General features: G+C 58.4%; 1 protein-coding gene across 8 annotated transcripts in view; it reads left to right on the top strand.

Moving 5' to 3' along the window:
- Positions 1 to 26,467, top strand: part of SH3PXD2A (SH3 and PX domains 2A) — a 241,687-nt gene that overhangs the window by 129,254 nt on the left and 85,966 nt on the right. For 6 of the 8 annotated variants that reach the window (XR_007471233.1, XM_004265884.4, XM_033421090.2 and 3 more), the window contains 2 exons: positions 289 to 380; positions 25,735 to 25,763. Coding sequence is in view for 7 of the 8 variants with exons in the window: in XM_004265884.4 (XP_004265932.1) it covers positions 289 to 380; positions 25,735 to 25,763 (121 nt within the window). In the remaining variant the exon portion in view is untranslated. Of the gene's footprint in view, positions 1 to 288; positions 381 to 25,568; positions 25,764 to 26,467 lie in introns of those variants that run through there. The other 2 variants (XM_033421099.2, XM_049696820.1) reach the window with 2 other exon arrangements.

Below are 26,467 nucleotides of genomic sequence, written 5' to 3'. Positions count from 1 at the left end.
AAGTTATTTTATCAGTTGACTGGTTGGTTAGTTCATTAATTGGGTGGGTGGTTAGTGGATGGGAGGGATGCGTGGATGGACAGATGGAGAGTTGTTTCATTAGTTAGCTGATTAGTTAATTCCTTGATTAGTTGTCTGGTTGGGTGGGTGGGTAGCTGATTGATTGTGTCTTCCTCGGCGCAGTCCTCGCGCCTCCCCCATCACTGTTGGCCCAAGCTGGCCCTGCTTTTGGTTTTCCTGTTCCCACTTTCATCAGGCCTAATGCCCTTTCTTCCTGTCTTTCCACAGGCACTTGTCCGGCTGCCACCCCATATTTCACAGTGTGATGAAGTCTTTCGGTTCTTTGAGGCCCGACCGGAGGATGTCAACCCCCCGAAAGAGTAAGTGGTAGCTGAAGCCTCTCCCGTGTGCTTGGGGGGAGAGCTGGCAAGGCCAACGAGGCTAAGCAAAGATGGACCAAAGGAGGGCGGACCATCTTCCCCAGACTCCTGTTGCCAAGGCTTGTTCCTCATTTCTCTTGACCCCAGAGCTGGCAAGGGAGGGTATCTTTGCATCTGGGGAGCAGGTTTTCCTGAAAACTCTTTATAGTTCACAGGTTATGGTCAGGAGCAGATGAGATAACAGAAAATATAATGGTCATGCGGTTCAGATGCCCAGGGTTAGCGGTCATTGCTCTTAATCGTTGACGCTACCAAGCTCCCAGCTGAAACACAGAACTAGGAGGGCACGTGCTGCCCAGGTGAACCTCACCTGCTGAATAACCCAGTGGTGCTGGGCTGCTGCAACAGATCTTATAATCATCATCAAAAACAACTATGAGTGTGCACAGAGCGTTTACTAAATGGCTTTTACCTGTAGCATTTTACTGGGCTGGCCAAAAAAGTTCGTTTGGGTTTTTCCATAACATCTTACAGAAAAACCCGAATGAACTTTTTGGCCAACCCAATCCAATAGACTAATGTAGCCCGGTTTACAGAGGAGAAAACTGAGGGGCATGGAGTGAGGTGAATTTTCCCGAAGTCATGCAGCTGGTTGGGTATGTGACAGGCATGTGACTTGAATGAACCCAAATCTTGAACTCATGAGACTTGAACCCAGGGCTGGCTGACTTTCCATGTTGGGGAGAAATGGGGCACCAAGCATGTCTTTTTTCCTCTCTGGAAGCAGGGTACTCTGGGCCTGGTGGTCAAGACGACCTACCCGGTCTTGCTGGTCTCTCATGCACATGCCCAAACTCCATCCTCATGGCTACCTTCTCTTGCTCAGAACACTACCCTCACCCACACTCCCCAGAGTAGCTTCTCAGTGGGGAGAAAAATCCAGGGGCTGGCGAGCAGAAGAAGGCAGCCAGGGAAGAGGGTCGAGTAGGGGAGAGGGTTGGGGGGAGGGCCGGAGGGGGTGCACATTGATGGCCTCACTCCATACATCTGTTCCCCTGAAATCTTAAAGTACCAGAGTGGACAAGAGGGAGGCAGATGGGGCGGGTACTACAGGAGGAAGGGAAAGAATAGTACAGAGGAATTGTCTGGGGCAGGTGGGGAGAGGCAGGAGGCCATCTGGTGACGGGGAGCAGAAAGCCTACAGACAAGGGTTGTCGCACAGCTCCAGGGGCGCCGTTGTCTACGGTGAACTCTCTGTGAACGGCGCCCATAGAGGTAGTAGAGTACACAGTCTGCACACCCATACGTGGCGGTCCTGCCTAAAGGAGCCCTTCTCTTTTCACCCGTGCTGTAAGACTAAGAGCCTAAAGTGGCCTAGGCCCTCTGGGGGAGGAAAGCATTACTCGGCTCAGAGGCTCACCTGGCCCAACCAAAGCCCTCTCCTTTACTGGCTACCAAAGGATTAAGAAACAAGCAAATGCTGTGAACCGTCAGAAACTCATCACAGTGTGGTTCACGGTGTGGAGCAATTGAAAGCCACAGGGAGCGGGAGGTGTGGTGTCGAGCTCGCACCCCGACTCCGCTGCTTACTGGGCTACACTCGGGTACCTTCCCCTTCTCTTTCTCATCTGTAAAAAAGGGAAGAGTGATTAATCCGTGATCTTGCTACCTCCAAGGATTGTCTTGGAAACTTAGATGACACGTGGGCGGGGCGAGAGCTTTGTAAACAACAAAATGAGATACAAATGTGTGTTCTCACCAGCAGGAAAAACATCGCTCTCTCTGTACCTGCTACGCGTCAGGCTTGTGAGAGAGGTTTGCACCGGGAGTTACATGTTCTTGTCCCCATGTTACAGATGAGGAAACAGGTTCACAGCTGGAGCCAGGACTTGAACCCAGATTTTTCTGGTTCCAGAGGCCGGTACTCTTTCCACATCTCCTGCCCACCCTCCCTGGTTTGGGGAGGAATCAGGGGACCAGGACTGTGGTCCTGACACCTCTCAGTGCATCCTCTCTGTACCCCTTCCTCTGTGTTCCCGCCCCCGCCTTCCTCACTCTCCCAAGGCAGAAGAAGGCTCTTGAGACCGGCAGCAGTGTACCGGGTCCACCTGGCCCTGCCGCTCCCCAGCTGTGATGGCCTCTCAGAGCCTCTTGTTCTCCTTTCTTCCACGGGGAGAGAGGAGATGCCCCTCCCCAGGCGGGTTGTCGTTGGAGTCACACGTGATCATGTGCCCAGAGGAGGGGAGAAGAATTGCTGCTGGTGGGTGAAATAGCAGGTGCATCACCACAAAATCAACTGACCCTGCCTTTGGCTCGTGCCTCTGAACCCACTCCCTGCCAGGCAGCTAAATAAGTCGGTCCTATTTCACCCGTTGACCTGAGCACCAGTAGCCGTAGGTTAGCCTCTTGCCCGTCCCTGGAAGGCCCTCGAGGAAGGTGGAAACCAGGCTCGGGGAGACAGTTGTGTGTTGGTGAGGCAGCAGGCATGGCTTTGCGGGGCAGGCTCTGGGGTCCAGGCCCACCACTCAAGGCTCTGTGATCTCTGATCATGTGCCCAGCCTCTCTGCCTTTCTGTGTCCCCATGCCTGAAAAGAGAGAATGCAGGACTCCTGGAGCGGTCCAGAGGGCTTACGGAGATGACGTGTGCACTGAGATAACCCGGCTGGTGCTACGGGCCCCTTGGAAGCGCACAGCAGTGTTGTTCGTGGGAGGTTGTGGAATGGAATGGAATGTGGCCCTGTGCGTGCTCCAACCCTGCCGATCACAGCCTGGCTTTTGCAGGGAGGAGTCACAAAGCATTTAGCCTCTGAGTCACCATGGCCGCGGGGGTTATCTGCCTCTTTCTTGAGGTGGTACCGCACACCTGGGCCAGTTCACATCTCATCTGGCAAGAGATGGCCTGAGAATAGGAACCCCTCCAGCGTGAGACGGGCCTGAGGCTCAGGAGGTGGGGTCGGCTGTGCCCACACAGTTCCAAAGGGCTTCTCCGCCCTGGCCCCTCTCAGCCTCCAGAGCCTGCCAAGAGAGACCTGTGTTCTATGCAGAGTGTGCTCGCCATAGAGCCCAGACCCATGGGTGACCTGGGCTGACGGGCTGAGCCTCTGTCAGCCCAGTGCCTGCAGCCGCTCCCTCTCAGGGCTCCGTCCCAGGCCAGCACACCTCCCCCCTCTATCCTGAGACATAAACACAGGATCGAGGAACAGCGTTATTTTGACTCTGGGGCGACTGTGGAGTGGCTTATCAAATTATCAAAGCCTGTGGATTTAACTGGAATTTTGTAGATAACCCTGGCCTCTTTCAAGTGTGCTGCTGCGGGACCTCTGAGCGCTCACGGGGGCTGGGGTGGGGGGACCGTGGCCCTTTCCGTCTTGCAGGGAAGACAAGGCCTGCAACAGGCCCGGCCCCTCAGCTTTGATCCCAGGCCGCTCGCTGGCTTCCGTGGGTGGAGGGGGGGCCCACCTCTGGGCTGCTAGTGGCTGCGCTAGGCCACCGTCCCTGCACAGAAAGGATGTTCTTCACAGAGACGTTTGGTGAGCCTGGCACTGCAGCCTTGGTGGTTTCGCCGCCTCAGATGGCCGCCCCAGGAAGGTTGCTCGAGGGCCCTGCCCTCCCCTCCTTGAACTACTGGCCGACGGGTACTGCTGCTGTGTGGGAGCAGCACTGGGCTCTCCTGGGGCCCCTGGCTCAGGCCCCAAACGCTGGCATTATTCTAGATTCACCTCTTTCCTTCACACCCCTCCACGCAGCTCGTCAGCACATCCTGTGCGCGCCACCTTCGGCATATACCCAGACCCTGCCCGCAGCTCGCCACCTCCCTGCTACTACCCCAGGGGGCCGAGCCTCGTCTCACCCCTGGATTCTGGCCTGACTGGCTCCCTGCCTCTGCCCTCGCCCGCTACGGTCCCTTTTCAACACAGGGGAAGGAATAATCTTTTAAAAATATAGGTCAGATCATGTCCCTCCTCTGCTCAAAATCCTCCGTGCCTCCCTTGTGGCTCAGAGTCGAGGCCCTTCCGCCTGCCCCTCCCGTCGCCCCTGGTGGTACCTCCTGCCTCTCCCTCCTGGCTCTGCTCCAGCCACTTCTCACACCTTCCAGCCACGTTCTGCCTTGAGGGCTTCGCACTGGCTCTTCCCTCCGCCTGGAACACTTCGCCCCCTCCCCAGGAGAGCCCCAGCCTGGCCCCTCACCTCCTCGCAGCCCTGACTCAAGTAGCTGCCTATGCCTGGCCAGCCTCCCTGTTTAAAATCCCCGGCACTGGCTCTCCCCGTCCTGGCTTCATCTTCCTCCGCGGAACCTATCACCACCTCCCATGTGACCTGTTCCCTCCCTAATGTTATTGTCGGCCTGGGAGAGCAGGAACCTGTACGTGTTCTGATCACACCGTAATCCCAGTGCCCAGAGCAGGCACTCAGGAGATTTGCCGGATGGACGAGTAACGTCCTTCAGGCTTTCTGTTAGTGCCCCACAGGCGGTAGGCTGTGATGTGACCGTTTGGAGAGATGAAGTGGCTCCCTGGAGGTCACCCAGCTGGCGAGGGGCGGCCAAGAGGAGCTGGGGATGACGCATCCTAGCCTCTCCTGTGTGGATTCTGGGGCAGCTGTGAGGCTGACTTGGGGTGGACAGAACCCTGATCACCAGATCCGGAAGGAGGGGGATAAGGACACATCCCTGGAACTCAATGGGATTCAGCGCAGGACGAGCCCCGGGCGGTCCTGAGCGTCAACTCTGACAAGCAGATGGGCCTGGCCTCGTGCAGGCCACACCCAGCACCCCTGCAGCACCCAAGGTGACCCCCTGGGCTATGCACGTGACCCACCCGGTCCTGGGGCCACACCTGCTGGCCCAGCTCTCCCTGGCTTACCCGTGTTTGAGCGCTTGAGACCCACATCCTGGACCACTGGACCAGGGAGGCAGGCGTCCCCTGGCCTGGCTTCCACAAGGAGCCCCCGAGCAGCCGGTCCCTCAGCTATGATTCCCCTGTGATGAGAGTGATGGAAATGGGAGCTCAGGCTGCCGGGCAGGACGCCAGTTAACCACGTGACCCAGCAAATGCCTCTCTTAGTTCCAGTTTAAATTGGCATCATTGAAACAGTGAACCTAAAGGTTCTCAAAGGGCCCTCCAGGAGCCCTGTCCTCAGCACCGCCCCGGCGCGGTGCACGTTCCTCAGAGAAGGGTTAGGGGAGGTGCAGCCCCATGAGGCCCGAGGGCCTGAGACCGGCCTTCTCATCTCTCCAGCCCCCTGGCCCACGGACGCCACCCTCATCCTTAGGTACCTGCACAGGGCTGCAGCCGGCTGTCGCCAGCCTCCACGCCCAGGCCCAGCCGTCTCCTCCACCTGGAGCGCTCCTGTCCCCTCTGCCCACCCACCCCGGCCCGAGTCCTACTCAGCCCCCAGGCTTCCCAGCAAGCCTTTCCAGAGCCCGTAGCCCTGGCCGTGGTACCAACCACGCTGTTTAAGGTCTCTCCCCACCACGGGGGCCCGCATCGCTGGCCCCCCAGGGCCTGGCACCTGATAAGCATTGAGTGAACCCAGGTTGGGGCTGTTTAACAAGATTAAAAATTGCACTGCCCACTGTCATGGTTTCAGAGTGAACAGCACCCTCGACCCCTCTGGAGTTAGGTGGTCTGGGCTCCCTGGCCCCTCTGTGCCTCGGTTTCCGTATCTGTAGTGTGAATAACGATAGTGCCTGCCGCCAAGGGCTGTTGGGAGGATGGTGCGTGGACGACAGGGAACAGACCCGGCACGCAGTCAGCACTGCCCAAGGCCAGGCTCGCTGCCGTCATCGTGGCGGTCCTGGGCGGGGGAACTGCGGCAAGAGACCCCCCACACTGCAACAGCTCTGCCACTCGTGGGCACTGCAGCCTCCTTTCGCCGCCTGACGTTGGTGGCCCTCTGCGCTCGGCCCGAGCCCGCGGGCAGGTGGGCACACACGCATTTGGCCCCCATTTGCAGAGGGGAAAAACAGAGGCCAGGGCTGGCGGGGATGCCCCCTCCATCACCTCCCACCGCTCAGCAGCCTGGGAGCTCGCGGCCAGCAGGGCCCACACACACACCTGCAGCGCAGAGTGGGCTCACATAGTGACTGAGGGTCTCCACTCCCTGCCGCCCCTCTCGGCTCTAGGCCTGGTCCTGTCCCCTTGGCCCATTTCTTCCCGCTGAAGCCAGCCAGATCCTGGTTAAGTTCTCAAAATTGCACGGGAGGAACAGGGCCTTGCTAAACAGGTTTTTGTTCCTCAGCCCCAGGGCCACAGAGCCACCCTCTGTTGTGGCCTAAAACAATGGCCCAATGTTCAGAGGGACCATCCATCCCTGCCCCAGCCTGTCCCAATGGCCAGCTTCCATCTGGCCCGGGGTCCACACCCCTGCCACCGCCATGTCCATGCCCCGGCAGGCCAGCGAGAGAGGGAGGCTGTCCTACCTGATCCAGGCGGAGAGCCAGGTTTGGATCTGGGCCTGGGCCTCGTGAAGGTGGCCCAGCGGCTGATGCGGAGGGTGCTGAGTGAGGCTTCCAGAGACGGAGGCCCCGGGCAGAGGACAGGCAGCTGTTCTGGGGCTGGGGTGGCATGAGGTCAGAGCCCCCAGAACAGGTGCTCTTTGCAAGATCTCCCAGCCTCCCTTCCCATTGCTTCTGAAGGAGTGGAGGCTGGGGCTGCCCTCCATGGGGGAAAGCAGAGTCCAGGAGGACAGAGGGGACGTTGCCAGCCCTGCCGCGGGACCCAGCAGGAAGACGGGGCGTGGGTGCGGCCGTGCAGCCAGGATAGCCCCGAGAATTTGGGGAGCCTCCTCCAGGAGCTCCCACAGCCTCGATCCTGGCCAAACTCCAGGTCAGGCCTGCTCGGGAGCCTGACTCTGGAGCTCAGCATCCAGGCTTCCGCTGACAGCAGCGTGACCTTCTCCGTAAGTCACACCTACCTGCCCGGCGCCGAGGACAATGAAGTAGAGGCTGTGTGTGGAGCACTTAGTAGGCGCTGAGGCAGGTTACGCTCTTCTTCCCTCCCTTCTGCTTCTCTGGGCAGCAAATAGAAGGTCCTGGGAAGAGCCCTGGAGAGCATCTCTGCTTCGGCCTTCACCCAGCAGGTGTTCATGGCGCATCTGCTATGTGCCAGGGACCGGGTAGGCTGACAAACTCAGGGCTCAAGGCTACCACTACTAGGTGGAAATTGTGAATTGAATTAAACTCACTCCAGAGACAACAGTCAGAACACCCGGCTCTGCTTGTGGCCTTGAATGAGTCACTTCCCCACTGAAATCTCTGTAAAAGGCCAACAGTAGCCTCTTGGCAGGATAGTTGTGAGGTTCAAGGACACTGATGCCTGTAAATGCCTCGAGGCTGCCTGGCCAGCACAGATGCTCAGTAAACGGGAACTTTCTCTTCTCCCCCTTTCCTCTTCACCCCTCCTGGGTGCACAGTGGCCACTCAGAAAAGACTAGGGGAATGGAATCGGGCCAAGCTGAAGACGAGCTGGGCTGTCCTTTCCTGAGCCCCTCTCCACTCCGGGATGGCTCGCCAGGGTTGGTGCCGACTGGGGGGTGAAGCTGCCCCCTCCACCACCAGGCGCCCCACTGGCTCTCAGGACCTCTGAGGCATCCCTGTTCCTGGCACTCCCCAAGGGACAGGTGGCTTGGGAATTGGAGTGGGCAGCCCACCCACCCGCTTCCTGCTTTGCTGAGTCTTGGTCCGACCCTCGTCAGTGGGACGGCTGTCTGCACCCGGCAGGCCCCACCACCACCCGTCTGGGCAGGGACATGGGGCGTACTGTCCTTCCAGCCCCTCTGCCACTGGCAGTGGCACCAATAGCCTCTTTATGCTGATGGGTGAGAGAGCCAGCGGGACCCAGGGACTGTGGACCCACAGGAGGCTGGGGGCTGGAACAGCACAGAAGCCCTTGCCCAACCCCCCGCCACGGCCCCCTTTAACCTGGGTGGGCAGGTGAGAGGAAGGGGGCCACGGGAAGCTGTGTCCAGCCCACCTGAAAGGGGCGTCAGCTCCAGGGAACGAGGACTTCTGCGGGCCCAGCTGTTGTGCTGGGTGGGCAAGCCGGCGGGAGGCCCAGAGCAAGGGCATGTGCAGGCCACATCCAGGTTGGGAGGGTTCCTCTGTGTTCAGTCCTGGCACAGGACTTTCAGCTCTCAAAGCCGGGATGGAAAGGAGGCGGCAGGGTGGGGAAGGGTATCCTGGTACTTGCGGGGGGGGGGGGTCCCAGTTATTTTCTCAGGCTTGTGCTTTCTGTGTCTCCCTGAAACTTCAACCCCGGGAGGATGGTCCTGGTGTGCAGGTGCCCGAGGCCCCACGTGCCCACTCCCTTGCTCCCAGGGCAGTGACATCCTTTGGAGGCTCCAGCTGGGGGAGTGCGCCCCCGACAGAGCCCCGGAGGCCTGCTCCGCTACTAGGTCCTGTTTGAGGGGAGTCTTCGTTCCGCTGCCTTGTAATTACTGCCGCTGCATTGTAACCAGTCCCCTGGCTAGCTGCCCCTCCACAGGGAGTCCGTGGCGGAGCTCAGCCTCAGACCCAGGTCTTCAGCCCTGTAGACGGGTCTTCCTCTGGTGGCATCGGGCGGGAAGCATTGGTCCACTCAAGCATTTCTCATCATCTTCCTGGTGTGAGGCACAGGGCCACAGAAGTGGGCGAGGCTCAGCCCTGCCTCCTGGGGAGCTCGTGGTCTGAGGGGGGAAATGGCACAGACAGGGCCTGGCCCGCTGCTGTGGGAAGCGGCGGAGCACAGGAGCCAGGACTGGGGCAGTTTCAAGGAGTTGAAAGAAAGTCTGTCTGCCTGGAGAGCGAGAGGGTTGGCTTGAGCTGGGCCAGAGGAGATGGGCCTGGGGCATCCAGTGTCCAGCTGGTGATTTGGGACAGTCGTTAACCCCTTCCACACTTTGGCATCAGGTGAGGGGACAGAATTTGGGGGTCTTTGGTCCAAGCATGTAACAGGCAGGGTCAGGAGTGGGGGCCGAGGGCTGTGAGCAGGGAGGACATTCACAGCAAGTCGGATGTGAAAGACGGAAGCGTTCTGGAGATCACGTGACCCTTCCCCACCTTCGCAGGCCCTGGTAAATTGGCCCTTAATGTAGATTGGAGGGTAGGCACCAGTCAGTTCAGGCGCCTTAGTTCATGGGATCCGTGTGTGTTTGGCTCCCCCTTGTGGCAACATTGGATATTACACCAGCCGGCGTTCTGGCAGGCGGTTGCAGACCAGGCTGCAACTGTGCTGGACACCTGAGCATGATCTATCTTGTTTAACCATCCATATAATCCCGTGAGGTTCATGCCTCCTTTCTGCAGATGAGAAATCTCAGGCTCAGGTTGGTTGAGTTACCTCTCAGCTAGTAAGTGTCAGAGGCTGGATCCAAACCCTTCCCAACTCCAGGTGTGCACCCCCCTGACGACACAGGGGTGTGTAAGGAAGAGCAGCACAGGGGCCACGGCCAGGGCAACTTGCTTCAGTCTGCAAGGTGGGACCTTTCATCTGACCATAGGGCTGAAAAGAATCAGCACCGCATGGCTGCCCTGGTCACACAGTAGGAAGCAGCTGAAGGTGCAGTTGAGGGCGCCTTCCACACCTGGGGACTCCAGGCTTTTCACCAGGTGAGAAGGTGCACGCACCAGGGCCAGTCCAGCCCGTGTTCACTAAGGGCCTCCTGCTGTGGGATCAGACCACCGAGAAGGGGGCTGCCCGCCTCGCCTTTCAGGACGGACACAGTGAGGCTGGTTCAGAGAGCACCCAAAAAAGCTGGTCTCCCTTCCCCCCTACCAAACTGAGACCTGACTTTGGCCTTGGGCGCAGCTGTGACTCCACCCCCAGACCGAGCCTCTCTAACACGTGTCCCACTTGTCACCTGGGCAATCCGAAATCAATGTGAACCCCCACCCCCCAACCCAGGACACACAGCCTGAGGCTACTGGAGGCTATCTGGGCGAGGCCTGCCCCAGTGCTTAGGACAGGAGGGAGATTTTGTTTTCCAAACAGCCTGATGGGGGTATAATTTACATAAGGAATTCCCTCATTTTAAGTATACAGTTAATCCAGCGATTATTAGTAAATTTACAGAGTTGCGAAACCATCCACAATCCAATCTTAGAAAATTTCCATCACCTTGAAAAGATCCCAGAGGACGGTCTTTAATCCTTCCCAGGCTCCAGGGTTTAGGAACCCCACTAGCATCCCTTCCCTCTTCTCCTGTCTGGGAAGACGAAACCCGTGTTCCTGGGGACTGAGTTCTTCCCCCACCCGTGTCCTGCTCTGATTTCTAGACCTTCCCGTAGTTGCAGCTGCTTTGGCCCTTGCACAAACTGCTCAATAGCCCAGGGGTGAGGCCCGCCTGGCCTTCTTGGTGCAGCTCTGAGGTGGACTGGCCGCTGAGTGGGGGCCCAGGGCAGAGGGGCAAGGGTACCCATTTCAGTGGGCACCTTCCCTGCCTATTGATTCTAGTGGCCCACTGGGTGCCCACCTTAAACTCCATCCCCACCCCCAGGAAGTACATACACAGTGGGCTCTGCCACTCGGAAGGCCAGTGGGCGCAGGCAACAGATCTAGGGGCCAAGCCACAAGATGCCCAACTTTCTACCAGGGCACGTTCCAGGCAGCCCAGAGGTTTAGCAGAAAACAATGATCGTGTTTTAGCTCATTTAATTTTGGCATCCATCCGTGAGGTGGGTACAGTTATTTTCCCCAGTTTACAGATTGTGCCACTAAGAAACAGAGGGGTCACATGACTGGCAAAGCTGCTACGTGGCAGAGATGGCTAGAACCCAGGCAGTCCAGAGGGAGAGCCTGGGTCTTACCTGTCCTGCTCCTCAATAAAGCTCACAAGTGTTTAGACTGCATGGCACGAGCTCAGAATAAATGGGACCTATTATCACTAGCGCTATTGTTGAGGGGCTAACGTGCTGGAGAAGAAGCCAGAGGCCTGGCTACCCAAGGCCCACAGAACACTCACGGCTCAGCTCGCAGCTACAGGGGTTTGCAGTTTCTGGAGCCATCAAACAGCCTCTCCCAGCCTGGCTGCATGCACGCAGTCCCAGCCTGCAGAGCCCAGCATTCCCCAGACACCCTCCAGCCCATCCGCCACATTGCACTGTCAGGTTCTGCAGCCCAGAGGAGGAAGGTGATTTGCCTGAGGTCACCCAGAGAAACTGGATTTGCACCAGGTTTTTTGACTCAGAGCCCAGCGCTCTTCCCAGCACACAGAAACTCTCTCAGCTGATTTCCAGAGCATCCCGAGTGCTGGTGCGGAGAAGGGCACCTGGAGGCCCTTATGGAGACTTGAATGGGGGCCTGGCTGAGGGACCGGGGGGAAGGGCCGGCTGCTGGCTGCTCTGAATGGCTGGGGAAGTGGGAGCTGGGCTGTGGTCATGTCTGATTCAATTAGACAGAGGCAGGCTCCTGATTAGAGAAGCCTGCGCCTGCCAAGTCGAAGAACTCAAGGCTAATAGCCGGGAGAGCCCCGGCTCCCACCCCAAGCAGGAGGGGGCACCCATGAGGCCCACAGAGCCCTGCGACGCCGCAGGCGGGCGCCTCGGGAGCCAGAGGACACGGTTACCCCACGTTGGCCGCCACCCGGCATGTCTGGGTGGCGGCCTCGCTGTGCAGGGCTGTGACCAGGAGGATCTTGGTGGGCAGGTGGGGGCCACTTCACGCCAGGGACAGGGAGAGATGGCGTCTTGTTTCGGAATCCTCCAGAAGCAGATGTGGGGGAGAGGACTGAGCTCAGGCGGCTTACTGGGGAGAAGATACCAGTGAGGGAGCGAGGGAAGGTGCGGGAGGCAAGGCAGCCGGAAGTGGTGCCTGGTTATCAACCAGCTACCCGGGGGCGACCGGGGCTGACCAGGGCGCATCTCCCAAGGAACCTGGGGGGAGCCTGCGAAGAGCTCCCAGCCAGAGGGCTGCCTCACCTGAGGGCAGGGCTGCTGGGACCTCCCCAGATAGCAGGGGAGGGAGCTTTCAAAAAAACCTGTCTGAACCGACACCCACATGGCTTTCCGCTGCGCTTAGGAGGTCTTCCAGGAGCTTCCCTGTGGCCTGCGCCTCGGGGAGGCCTGGCCCTTGTTCCTGCTGCCCCTGCCCCTGCCGCAGCCCTGGCCTCTGCCTTTCCGTCTGCCCCTCAGGCTCTCCCTTAATCCTCTCTTCCTGAGAGCCCTCCCTTTCTTTCTCCACTTCAGCACTCTGATTCCTTTCTTCACAGCTCTTAACCCAGTTTATCAATTGGCTTTATCCGGTTCTGTGTTGTCCTCCTCCGGGCAGGGGTGGGTCCTGTCTTACTCAGTGCTGTGATGGCAGGGCCTGGCACGTAATAGGTGCTTGTCAAGGACAGAGGAGCCCCTGGTGGTGCTGCAGGGGATCAGAGGAAAGAGCTGGCAGCTGCAGGGAAGGTGGGCCAGCACTACCCCTCTGCCGCCTGGGGCTCCGGGACTGCAGGCCTTTTGTCACTAAGCACTGAGTTTCTGTAAGCAGAATGGAGACAACTGTGGTTGAGTCTGTTCAAGGCCTGAGGGCCGCTCTGGCTAAAGCCCTGAGGAGGGCCTGCGTGGAGGGGCCTGTCCCCTGCGGTCCTCTTCCTGGGACGGCGGGCCCGGCCAGCACACCAGGGTCAGTCATGGAGTATGAGATGGTCAAGCAGGCCCGGTGGAGATGCTCAGACCAGGAGGGCAGGGGGGCCTTGGAGAGGCAGCCAGACCCCTGGGGGCCGGAGGTGGGCAGGGAAGGCAGCCTGGGGGAGCCAGGCCTCCACCTGGACTTGGATGCTGACGGAGGGTTCAGAGACAGATAGGGAGGGATAGGCCTGGACAGACGGAGGCTTCCAAGCAGGGGCATCAGGACAGGGGCGGGGGTTTTGGGGGGTGGGGCATGAGAAGGCTAGAAGGCCGAGAGCCTGAAAAGATGGTGATGGTTCTCAGCACAGGCTTAGGAGTCAGCTGACACCCACTTTAAATCTGAGCTCTGCCACTGGGCTACCAACTTAAGCATTTTGTGCCTCGATTTCCCCATCTGAAAAATGGGGATAATGATAGCACCTTCTTTTTGGAGTGGTCAAGAGAATTGCAGTAATATATACGCAGCACATCTCTCTGTGCCCGGCACATAGTCAACACCTCCTGAGCACACACGTGCCCTTGTTCTCAGACTTGGGCCCACAGGGGACACGGGCAAAGGAGGCAGTAAGGCACTGTGGTCCAGCTGGGGGAGCAGAGAGACACACTTGCCAGGGTGATGTCCCAGACAGAGGATGGAGCACAGGAGACCCAGGCCATCCTCACATGGACAGGGAATGCACCGAGTCATGAGGGTGGACTCTGCCCATCGAGACTGCTTGAGCCTTCTCATATTTTACACAAATTAGCACCCGCACTTGCTGACCCATCTATAATGATCAGGGAAGACTTCCTGGAGGAAGTGGCATTTCCACTGGGCTTTACTGAGGGGGAAAGGAGGGAAGGGCTGCCTGGGGGACAGCTCAGGATTATACCGCCGTTCTGGCCAGCCCCTTGGAACCACCTGGCAGCCCTGGGCCTGGTTGCCAGGAGTCAGGGCTTTCGTGCACTCACTCAGCAAACACCAGTGGTGCCCAGCCCTCTGCGAGGCCTGGGGAGACATCACGGTTCCGGCCTCACGGAGCCTACAGTGGAGAGGAGGAAGCAGCAAAGACGCAATAGTAAGAGCTACGAAGGAAAAGCCAGGGTGCCGTGGCAGGCCCGGTTTGGGGGTGTTGGGGGTCAGCACTGGGCTAGGAGCTGAAGGAAGGGAAGGAGAGAAAGTCAGAGGGAGGCAGAGCCCAGGACAGCATCAACCCAGTGTCACTGTCCCCAGAATTTATGAAAACTCCCCTGGGAGAGACAGCCTCTCTGGAGACTGTAAACCTGCCCCAGACAAAGCCAGGCCGTCCTCGGGCTGCAGACCCATGAAGGGTCACTTCCGCTGCAGAGCCTCCAAGAAGCAGCCAGGAGACGCGTCGGCCTCGGCGCTCTGGACGAGGGGCCGTTAGAACCAGAAGCCACGGTGCCTCTAAGCACAGGTGGTCGTGGACACTTGCCACGTGTCACAGCCAGGCTTCCTATTCCCCGCAGCTGTGCTCACACCAGAGCTGATGCTGTGAAAAGGAAGTGTCTAGAACTCGGTGTCCTTTGGGTGTTTCTGGCCCTGAGTCTTTGCCTTTGTTTTAGCTTCCTCTTCCCCACCTATTCCTAATTTAGCTTATCTGTCTGAACTTTACAGGTGTCCTTATCAGCCACAAGATGGTAAATGATTTGAGCGCTAGACTAAGGCAGTTTGGGCTCACATGCTGTGTTACTTTGGGCAAGTGACATGCCCTCTCTGATCCTCTATTGCTCCTCTGTAAAATGGGGAAAATAAGAGAACTTACTACGTAGGAATGTTATGAGGATAAAATGAGCTAATACGTGTCAAGGGCTTAGTTTGGTCCCCAGCATAATGTAAATGCTTGAAAAAATACTCCATTCTTGTCAGTTATGATATTAGTGATAATAACAATAGCAGTAGCAATAACAGTAGCATGCCTCAGTCCCCCCCAGCTTTGGAAAAGGAGGGCACAGTCAGGGTACGGTGGCCTGCCCCACTCCCTCCATGCCCCCGCCCCCAGTTCCCACCATGCTCTGGGGTCCAAGGGCTCACGCCTGCTCCAGGGCCTCTGGGAACTTCTTGGTGACGTCGTTACATGGCCGAGGCTGAAGGCAGTGGCCCAGGGCTGGCCCGCTGGGATCTGTAATGGGTGTCCTGGTAAACAGTGACTTTGCTGTAGTTGGAGCCAGGCTGACCCAGAGGAGAGAGAACAGGTCCAGTGTTGACAGGAAGGCTGCTTGGAGGAGGGCTGGGGCAGGAAGCTGTTACCCAGGGCTCCCAGGCTGCCCCTCCTGCAGCAGGTAGGACGCAGGCCTACCTGGGGCCTGAGCTGGAAGCCTCTTTGCAAAAGTCACATGGGGCCCGGTCTAATGCCCTGATTATTTCGGTCAAGGAAACTGAGGCACAGAGAGGACTGCCATCCCCCAGGTCTCGTGAACCCCACGCTGGGTGGCTCAGTCTTTGAGGACCCCCCTTAGACCCTGTCTCTCACGTGCTGCTCAGGGAGCCAGTTGGCAGACCCTTGGGAAGCCTCCAGCTGCCCTGGGCCCAGGCTGGCCTGGGGGCACCCCAAGTTCGCTGGGTACACTGGCCTGGTCAGAGAGCCCCTCTGCCCTGTATTTCCTCCTGCTGCGTGGCATGCAGTAGCCACTTGGTCCAGCAGTGAGGGGGATCCAGGCTTGCCTGTCACTCCTTCCGACTGGAATCAATGGGGCCAAGGCCCCCGGGAAGCCTGGCAGCCACGAGGATTCCTGGGGCACATGAAAGGAATACAACCATTCAGATGGGGCGTCAACCGCTCAGCTCTGCCACCCCTGCACGTGGTCTCGGTGAAGTGGCTTTACACCTCTGAGCCTGGGTTTCTTCATCTCTAATCGGTATCCCAAGCCTTGGCCCTCCCCACTGGGGCCAGCCAGGCCAGTCTCCCCACATCCTTGCCGAGCTGCTCCTCCAGAAGCTCCTCCCTCCCCAGGGTTAGCTGCTGGGGCTGTGCAGAGCCCCGTGCCTGCGGTGAGGGATGGAGGCGTGAGCTAGCGGCCCACCTTTACCGAGCCTCGCCGTGCACCAGGCACTTACTACGTGTTAACTTGTTTTATCCTCCAGCAATCCAATTAGATGGGTGGAAATGCAGAGTGGAAAGGAAGACAGAGAGACCCTAAATCTGTCTGGCAGAGCTGGGATTTTAACCCAGGCAGCTACACACACATCCCCACGTGAGCCAACTAAACCTACCTGCCAGTGCCTGATCCAGGCCATGGGTCTAGGCCGCGCTGCCGAGAACACTGTGGCGATTTACATTACAATTTTAATTAAGATGAAAAATTTAGTTCTTGGGGAGCGCCCTGGTGGCCTAGTGGTTAGGATTCCGGGCTCTCCCTGCCGGGGCCTGGGTTCAATCCCTGGTGGGGGTCTTGGGTCGCACTAGTCATCTCTTAAGTACTTGACAGCCACAGTGGCTGGTGGCCACCACACTGGACGGTGCAGATAGAGGCCATTTCCGCCGATGATCACAGAGAATTCTATTGGGCAGCTCCAGGTAGGGCACTACTAGGTGCTGGGGGCCAAACTGGGACACTCAGTGCCACTGGAGGTCAAAATCAGTGGGCTTTCTGGACAAGGTGCCCCTCCCCAGGCCTTAGAATGTCGTGAGACACTAGAGAGGGCGGGAGGGTGCGTGTGGTGGCCATAAGCACAGATAACCCTGAGTTTGCAGCCTTGCTTTCTCATTGCTGGCTGTGTGGCACCAGGCAAGTTACTTAACCTGTCTAAGCCTCATCTGTAAAATGGGCCTAAGGCACCTGCGTCAGAAACAACATAAAGCAGGTGTCAAGGGGCCTGGCATTTCTGGGTGCTCAGTGTTTACGCATTTGTGGTGTAGAGTTTGGGAAAATCTGGGAGACGGTTCTTTCGCTGTCACAGGCGACCACACAAGCTCCAAGAGCCCAGGCCCTCCCAGGCAGTGCAAGTGGGCTAGGCGCCTGGGAGAAGCTTGGGGCCATGGTCTGAGCACACTTTCCCACAGAGGCTGAAGTAGGAACAAGCACAGCTGGGCCTTGGACGGGCTCCTGGGCCTCCGTGGGAAGCAGGAAGCCATTGGCCCAAGCTCCCAACTTTCCAACCCCAGCTCAAAATTAGGCCAGGGCTGGGGAGTGTCGGGCCCACCGCCAAGAAGCAAGCCGGAGGTCTACTCAGCAGTAGGACCCTGGTGTCTGTCACACACACACACACACACACACACACACACACACACACACACACACACACACACAGATGAGACACACCTCTGCAGACAGGGCCACTGTAGCTTGGGGAGCAAAGCACTCTACTGTCTCCTGAAACAAGTCCCCATCCTGCACCCTGAACCAGAACCAGGTGGGAACCTGATTCTCAGTCACAGGGCTGGTGTTGCCACTTTCCAGGGGAAAATCTTTAGTTACAACCATCGCCACTGGGTTTCTCCTTCTAAAATCGGAGCCATTTTCCTTTGCTTGCAGTCCCGCCCCAGCTGCATGTCCTGTCCTCCCAGGCATACAGCCTCCTGGAGGCATCACACACACACGCACACACACACACACCCCATCCCGCATTCCTTCCTCCCCTGCACCTTTACTCACATCATCCCTTCCGTCCCAACTCTCCTTCCCGCCCCTGCTCTTTCTAAATATCCACCTTTCAAGGGTAGGTCTGCTGCCCCCCTCCAGGTCTGCTGCCCCCCCTCCAAGTCTGCTGCCCCCCCCAGGTCTGCTGCCCCCCTTCCAGGTCTGCTGCCCCCCTCCAGGTCTGCTGCCCCCCTTCCAGGTCTGCTGCCCCCCCAGGTCTGCTGCCCCCCCTTCCAGGTCTGCTGCCCCCCCCCAGGTCTGCTGCCCCCCCTTCCAGGTCTGCTGCCCTCCCCCTTCCAGGCAGCCCTCTCCCATCGCCCCAGACCACTCTGACCGCCCCTTCTGGGGAATGCCTCTACAACATATCCTTTTGACCAGGCTTTGGGGCACCTGATCACAAGGTGACTTGTATATTTTCTTCTCCTGGGTGTTTGTCTTGTGTCTCCAACTAGACAGTGTGCTGTGTGAGAGCAGAACTGTGTTTCCCACCACTTCTGCCCAGACACAATGCTGGTTCTACAGCAGACCCTCAGTTACGACACGGATGGATGCATGGATGCATGGACGGACGGACAGACAAATGCACTTGGAGAGAGAGAGGGAAGGCCTCCACACCTGGAACACCCTCCTTGCCCTTCTCTCCGGGGATCTCACGGTGGAACCCCATCACGGCACTTTGTCACTCCCCTTTCCACAGTTCCCCATCTTCCCTCTCCTCCCTGGACTGCTTGTCAGCCACATCTGGGTGGGATGCCTTGGAGCACACAGGTGGGAACCCAGGCCTGAGCTGGCACCCCGAGCGAGAGAGCCAGGGTTTTATGAAGCCATGCTGGTGAGGGGCCAGTCAACACTTCCCCCACTCTGGCCTCCATCCACGCTCCAAATCTAGCCCCTCTTGGGAACCCAGGCTGTTGGCCAGGGAGCCTCTCCACGTGCCCGATGCCATTCTAAGAGCTTCGCGCATTATCCCAGGTAAACCCCACAACAACAGCAAAGGTAGGAACTAATTTTATCCCTTTGACAAATGAAGGTACAGAGAGGTTAAGAAACTTGCCTCTGTCACAAAGTGGTAAGTGGCTGAAGCAGGCCCCACCCCGCTCACACTCTTAACCCTCTGCTGGAGGCCTGGACACTGTGGAGCCGTCCCCGGGCTGGAGACACGCTCAGGACCTTTGCCATAGTGGTGAGTCCAGTCATGGTGAGGAGACAGACAGACAGACGGAGCTTTGTCCTTTTGCTGTGGACGGAGCAGCAGCAGAGCCCCTCTGGGATGTTCAGGAGACCAGCACGAGGCCTGGGAGGTTTCTGGGTCTGTGATCACCCTGCCTCGGGCCTCTCGGACACAGCTTCGGTGGTGCGCAGGAGGCGGGAGGAAACTCTTTCCTCCCCAGGAATTCAGCTTTTTCGCCCCGGGGCAGGAATTCCGGCCTCTCTGGACGGTCCACATGGTCACAATGGGGCCCATTCTCAGAACCCTGGAGAAAACAGCCCCTGCGGAGAAAGGACGGATTCTTGTTGGACACAAGGGCCCTCAGTGCCACAATTTAGATCAGGGCACAGATGGGGGCAAGGAACAGATTCATGCCCCCTCTGTCTGTCTTCCCTAGAGGCTGCTGCCCCTTGAGACCATTTCGTGCAAAGGCTCTCAAAAGCCAGAACGAAAACCCAGCTAGGGGCTAAGGGGGGTGGAAAACTGCTCCAGATTCTCCCGCCCTCAGCCCACCGGAAGCCCCTGCCCTCAGAGCCTCGCTGCTCGGCTTCTGGAGCGACAGGCTGTCTCAGTTTGGGTTTCACAGAGAGTGAACAGCCTGTGGGGACACTCAGAGGGGCCCCCTTATAGGGATGGGGAAACTGAGGGCTCGAGAGTTTGTTGGTGTTTCTAAACCTTTTGCTGCCATGGTGAGAAGTTTCACATCACAACCCAATACAGACAGACAGGTAGACAAGCAGGTAGACATCAGAAACCCAAGTTTCGCAAAACAGGATTTAAACTTAACCATGGGTGACTCCATCATTTTGTTCCTTCTACCTGTTAAAGATGCTTGTTGGAACCCACCCAGGTGATTTCAGAACTCACTAATGGGTCACAACCTGGCATTCAGAAAGCACTAGTTTGAAGTGACTTGCGCAGGTCCACCGGCCGCTGAGGGGCAGAGCCAGGCCCAGAACCCTGGTGGCTCTGTTGACATTTCAGGCTCAGAGTTGTCACAGCCTCTCTCCTGCCCTGCCCCCCTGGCTGTCCATCTCACCTCTTAACAAAAAACCTTTCTCCAACCAGGCTCTGACCCCATCACTCCCTAATTCTGAAAACCTCCAGATTTCACAGCAGGACATCAAAGCCCTCCCCTTCCCCCCTCCCCTCCCCCAGCCTGGCCTTTCCCTGCCTGTCCCTCTGCTCACCAATGCTCCCCAGTAGTTCAACTCCTCCTCTTTGGAGTTACTTGTTCCTGCTTCTAGAACTTTCCCCTCTCTACCCTCTCCATGGTCCCAAACCCCTCTGATCCTTCAAGGCTCAGCTCAAGGCTTCCTCCTCTAGGAAGCCACCTTGCATGTCCTACAGCCCTGGGATCTCTCTCTTCTCTGCACCTGGAGTGTAACGTCTCCTGTGACTCTCAGCATAGATTATCTCAGAATGTTACCTTTCTCACTGTGCTATGTAGTTTCATCCCCTAATTTAACCCCGAACTTGCAGGCCTTCTGCATGTCACACATTTCTCCCACGCCTGCACAGGCCCTCACGAGGCAGCCCCCAGCAAGAGCTAGAAGGTGCTTATTGGTTGATAACAGCCGTCAAAACCATCACCACATCACTGTGTGAAGGGCTCCACGTCACTCTCCTGGCCAAGGTTGCATACCATCACTCCCAGACCCCATATTTTAGGTACCGCCCACGTCCCCAAGACCACTTGGCTCTCAAGGTCACCCACAGCCATCTGGCAACCCGCGGTTCCCAGCGGCCGCAGCCCTGCAGACAGGCATCCCGGGCCAAGCAGCCAATGTCAGCCAGCAGACAGGAGGGTGAGAACATCAAGCTGGCAGTGCGTGCCTGTCCTCTTCTGCCAGGACACTCACTGATGGGAATGACAGTGCGGGGGAGAGGGACGGCAGGCAGCGGAGGGCATGGCCCTGTAGCACTCAGAATTCCACCTGGTGGGGACTCAGCCTCCTTCCACAGAGCAGCCCGGCCAGACTGGGCTTCCTTTCCTGGTCTCTCCCCTGCCTCAGGGGGTCTTCCTGGCTTTCCTCTCACTCCGGGAGCCCGTGACCAGCAGGATGCCACCTCCTTTCCCCAGTGAAAGCCTGCTTCTCCGGCCTGTGCGTCCTCTCCTTGCAGCCCGTTCCCTGGTGGACCTCTGCGTGGGGAGCCCTCTGCGTGGGGAGCCCTCTGGGTCAGGACGTCAGTGGGGCCTCACAAGCCTGGGCAAGCCACTTAAGCCCTCAGGACCTCAGTCTCCTCACCCATAAAATGGGTTAACACTACCTCTGCCTACTTCAGAGCACTGAAGGGCAAATGTCTGTTCAAGAAAGGGCAGAGGGAGGGGAAGCACGTGTAAAAACAGGTGGTCCAGACACAGGAACTGTTAAATGCCTTTCCTGCCCCCTCCCTGCAGCCTCTCCCTCTTTTCTGTCTCCAGCACCAGCCCCTTCGCTGGAATGTCCGGGGAAGGAGCACAGCATGTCTCACCAAGAGAAAAGAAAGGGAAAAAAATTTAAAAAGAAGAGAAAAGAAAAGGGAAGCTGACCTGTTTGGGTGCCATTAGCATGAACATCTCTTGGTTCGGGGCTCTGAGCATTTGCCGCTCTTTGGAGGTTAAATGAATCCCAATAAATGAGTCCAGAGCTTGCCAGTTCCTGTGGGTCAGTGTCACCCTGAAAACATGATTGTTTCCAGATGAGCCCTGTTCTAACATTATGTGCACAACAGGCTTTCCCTAGGTGGACGGCACTAGACAGAGACCAATGCTGGTTTGGTGTCTGAAAGCCCAAAACTCTGCATAGGGGGGCTGGACTTGCCCCTGTGTGGCACTCTGCTGCCAGCAGCATGGCGGGGTCCTTAAGAAGAAGCCCCTTCCTTTGGTTTTAGGGGGTTCTGCAGGGTCCGAGTTCAAACGGGCCTTTGGCATTTGGGTAACAACAGAGATGGGGTCTGGTCCAGGTGTGAAAGAATAATAATTTCTATAGCATTTTCTGTGCTGGGCACTATGTGAACCCCCTTTATGAGTGCTGTATGTTTCATCTTCCCCAGATCCTAATGGGTTGGTAGAGTTATTATCCTCTTTCTACAGACAGAGAAATAGAGGCTCGAGAGGTAAAGGGAGTAGCTCAGGATGACCACCCAGCTAGCAAGTAGCAGAGAGTTGAACTGGAGGCTGTCTGCTTCCAGCGCCTGTCCTCACCCCGCAGGGAGCAGCATCCTAAGAGGAAGGGCCAAGAGATGAACTGTTTATATCACGTGGGGGAGGGGGAGGCCTCAGGAGTCCCTGTTTAAATGGGGGAAGGGTGTGATGCTGGGTTGGAGGAACCCCGTCCCTTTCCCCCAGCCAGGCCTGACCTGTGGACCATCTGGTGACCAGCTATCCTGGTTTGTCTGCAACCTTCCCAGTTTGAGCCCTGAAAAGTCCCATGTCCCAGTTTGCCCAGGATGGTTGGTCACTGTGGTCTTGGTCACCCCCGGACCAGTTGCAGAGAAGGCTGAGTGGCCTGATGGAGCTGTGTCAGGACAGCCTGGGAGGCCTTTCCGATTACATTAGCTTCTGGTAGCACTAGAGGGAGACGCTAGCCCTCGCCTCCCCTCCCTTTCTCCTTCCTGTGACTCCCTGGGAGATAGTGATTCAGCAGCAAGTCGAAAGCAGGCTACACTGTGACCTACCAGGAGTGGAATCACCAGCGGTATAGGGGCTGTCAGCACCACCTCCAGGCAAGAGCTGAGCAAGGAGGGGAGGTGGGAAGGGGGTCTTGAGTGGTTCAGGACCTGGACTCTGACAGACGGCCTGCTGTCCTGCCCAGGCCAGGACTGATTGCAGGGCAGCAGGAGGTGGGCATGCCAGAAGGGAGAGCCCTGCCTTTCCCCCTCACCGTGCCCTGGTATGTGAGGGATGGGGGAGTCCCAGCCACTGGATACCTAAGCTGCTTCTCATACTCAGCGGCTAAAAATACGCAAAGGCTTTGCTAAAAGGTGCCCAACGGAAACCTACAAGAGGTTTCCTATTAGGGCCGCGCCTGCTCGGGCTGGAGGCCAGATGCTGTGTGAAGGATTCCTATGCCTGCCATTCTGACCACCCAGTCCCAGCCTGGCACCTCCCCTGCCAGGGCCTCAGCTTCCACTCCATTAACCCATGTGCTTCTCAGGCCCCCAGGGCCTTGCGTTGCCCTCCCTCCCCTGCACCCACTGGGTGGCAGCATTTGGGGTTTGGTCTTGACCCCCAGAGCAAGGCCCGGGTCCTCGGCCACCCAGTCGCAGCCTCACCTACTCACTGTGCGACCTTGAACAGGTTGTCTAGCTTCTCTAAGCTTTGCTGTCCTCACCTGCAAAGCAAGGAGACCACAGGATCCAGAAGCCCTTGGTGGGAAGGGCTCGCGCTCTGGCTGAAGAAGAGGCCGCCCAGGAGATTTGCCTGGAAGCTCAACCTCATTGTGCTCACGGAGCGGAAATGTTTCTTAGGCGTGGCTGGGGTCCTGCTGGAGATTATGGTACAGTGACTGCAGTGCCCCTTGGCACAACTCCTGCCCACCTGTCAGGGTTGTAGTGACTGGGCAGAGACTCTGCTGGGCCCCAGGCTCTCAGCCAACACTGGCCCAGCCTCGGGACCCCCAGCGGGTGGATGCAGACACTGTGTTAGGTCAGGTCGCGATGGGGCCCCACGTCTGAATTTGTAACTGGCTCTCCAGGTGAACCTGTTGAATGACCAGGTCGAGAGTTGCTGACGGGGCCTGGCACAGAGCGGGCCTTCGGCCCCTGTGAACTATGTCCCTCGCCTACTCCTGAGCCTTAGCGGGCTTCCCTGTCACACGGTAATGACCTGCCCATCTCCCCTCGGGGGCTGTTGACAAGCTCAAAGAGAATCCTGGGCAGCTGCAGCTGCACAAACAGGGGGAGAAGATGGCCATCACTGCGAGGAAGCCACCCCCCGTCTGGACTGCTAGCAGCCAGGGGTTGGGCAGTGAGCCATTGTGGTCCCCAGCCCAGAGGCTTCTCCTGCAAGACCAGAAGGAAAATGGTGGGGCAGGGGAGGGCAGTTCCCCCTTGCCCTCCACTCTCTGCCCTTCCCCAGGCCCCACTCTGCAAAAAGCCTGAGAAACAAATTCTCTTCTTGGGAGATGCAAGTCTGCTAGGCAGGACATAGCCTCCGTACAATGTTCTCCTCCTCACCGGGAATTTTTCCCACAGTAGAGCTTCAACCGGCACAGCCAGGCACTCCGGACAGTCTCTCCCCGTCTCCCTTCTGCCCCAGGGAGGTGACCCTGGCTCAGGCTTTCCTGGACTGCCAGGTCGAGGATGGGGGCAGATGGGAACTCTCCCACCTGCTTTTGGAGGCAACAGATTCAACAGGTTCCCCTTTCCCCCCCATCCTTGTTACAGTATCATTCGGGCACGTGGGCTTATGAACCACAGCCCTTGCCCAGCTTGGATGACCTTGGGCAGTGGCTGAACCTCTGTTTCCTCATCCGCAAAACGGGGCTGATAGGACCTCCATAGTGTGGATGTGAGGATTGAAAGAGGCTTGAAATACCAAGGAGGTTCTCAAACAGGACCGCTGGTAAGGGGAAGGTATCAGAAATGCACGTTCCGGACCTCAGCCCCAGCATTCCGACTCACTGGTTTCTGAGTCCAAACTTTGGGAAACATAGAAGCCTCGGAGAGGGGGGATCCCCTCATCCTTGGCTGTGGAGGCAGATCACCTTGGAGCTTCACAAATGCCCCCACAGCCCAGGCCACCCCCCAGATTCATAAGAATCTCGGTGAGTGTCCATGAGGGTGACTCCCTTCCCGGTGAACCTGCTGCCCTTTCCTCCAAGAGTCCCCCTCTTTCCAGCCGGCAGACCTAGCTGGCCTGTTGGCATATTTTCTTTGATCCCAGGGGAAACGGAAGGCATTTCCTCTAGTCTCCACCTTGATCACCAGCCAGCCCCACCTGAGCACTTAACAGACCTCCAGCGTCGTAGAGGCTCCCCTGAGGATTGGCGCATGAAGGGTTGCTGGGAGGGGCCAAGGGCAGGAGGGCAGTGGGGGCAGGATTTGGAAAGTAGCCTGCTGCTGAGTCTGGGTTAAGTCCTTGCTGCAGAGCAGGGAAGGCTCCAGGCTGGGGCAGCTCAGGGCACCAAACAGTTATTGTCAGTGACAGGATTTGAATCCAGTGCTCACTTACTCAGAAGCTCAACCTTTGTTCCTGTCCATGCAGTACGCTCTGCCTCACCCCTACTGAATCCCAGGTTCCCAGCCTGAGCTTTTCTGGTCAACATTCAACCTACAGCCCCTATTTATCCATCACTTATGCCAGGCCAAGGGATGCAGTGGGAGGGAACAAGCCACAGCGTGACCTCAGGGAGCCTTGGGTCTAGGATGGGGGCAGACTTTAATCAAAGGGTCACACAAATCTGTAATTACGCAGAGGCCAGCAGAGGGAGGATGTCGGGGAAGACAGGTTGAGGAGGTGACATTTCAGTCGTGACTTTAAAGGCTGAGTGAGCAAGAGCAAGCAATATAAACAACTGGGAGGGGAAGCGCTGCAGGGGAGGGGAGCGGGCTCCCGGCGCGGGGCAGGACCTGGGTTCTAGCGACCACCCCCGGGGCCTCAGTTTCCCTATTAACGAAGTGGGTGGAAAGGTGCCTCACCCTCCCCCATCGGAGGACGGACGGGGGAAGGTGCCTGGGAAAGGGCACGAGCGGCCCACCGAGCCCATCCAGTTGGGCCGGGGCGGGGCGGGGCAGGGGTGCTCGCTGCGGGCGGCGGGGAGGGGCGTGGAGGGGCAGGCGGACCGCGCCTGGAGGCCGGGCTGGCTGGGACCCGCGGGCAGGCGCAGCGCGCAGTGCGTGCGGCTGCGGAGCGCGCGGCTCGCCGGCCGCCGGCATCACATGAGCATCCGGCCCGTGGGTGCCCGGCAGCCGCAGCCCTGCAGCCCAGCGGCCGCGCGCCTCCGCACGACCCTAACCATGTCTGTCTGTTGTTGCTTCTTTTTCAGGGACTATGGCAGTTCCAAGAGGAAATCAGGTAAGGGAGCATCCGGGCGTTCTTCCCTCCAGCCTCCCCTCCCGCTTCGTGCACGCGCCGCTCCGACCCTGCGGAGGACTTTCTGGGGGCTTGTCCTCGCCCGCCTGCCCTGTGGTCCTGTGGGCCAGGGTACTCCCTGTGGTTGCCCCCCTCCTCAGTCCACGCCCCCTAAGACCTCTGGTACTCGCGCCTCCTCCTCGCACCGCGCCCCTCGGGCTCTCCCGGTGGGGGTGGGAGCGGGTGCATGGGGAGTGTGGGGATGCCTGTGAAGGGCCTAAGCCCCCGCGACGGGTGCAGCCGGATCCTCCTCGTGGGCCTGCGGGGCCAACTCCTGGGCACCTCTGTGGTTTCTCCCTCGGTCCTTCCCGCGGTGCGGCAGCGATGGAAGGGTTAATAGAAACGAGAGGCTGGGTTTTCGCCGTGGGAAGGTGAGATCCAGGACCGAAAAGGGGCGGAGGGGAAGGGAGGGGAATCGTGCTGCAGAGACTGGGTTTTTAACGGCTGCAGCGCAGACCTTCCCCTCCTTCCCCAACTCTGAGCGCGTTCTCCACCGTGCCGGGGTGGAGGCTCTGCGTGGTGGCCCTCAGAGACACCCGATGAGAGGCCACCGACCCACCCTGGCATCGGCCCGGCAGGTGCCGGGCTCACTCCGAGTTTGCGAAGCGGGTGGAGACGGGGAGCGTCGGGGCAGGTCCTTGGACGCT

Source organism: Orcinus orca, chromosome 14 (genome assembly GCF_937001465.1).
Source record: "Orcinus orca chromosome 14, mOrcOrc1.1, whole genome shotgun sequence".
Classification (NCBI taxonomy): Eukaryota; Metazoa; Chordata; class Mammalia; order Artiodactyla; family Delphinidae; genus Orcinus; species Orcinus orca.
Note: the sequence above shows the minus strand (reverse complement) of the source record. Positions and strands in the feature narration are given on the sequence as shown.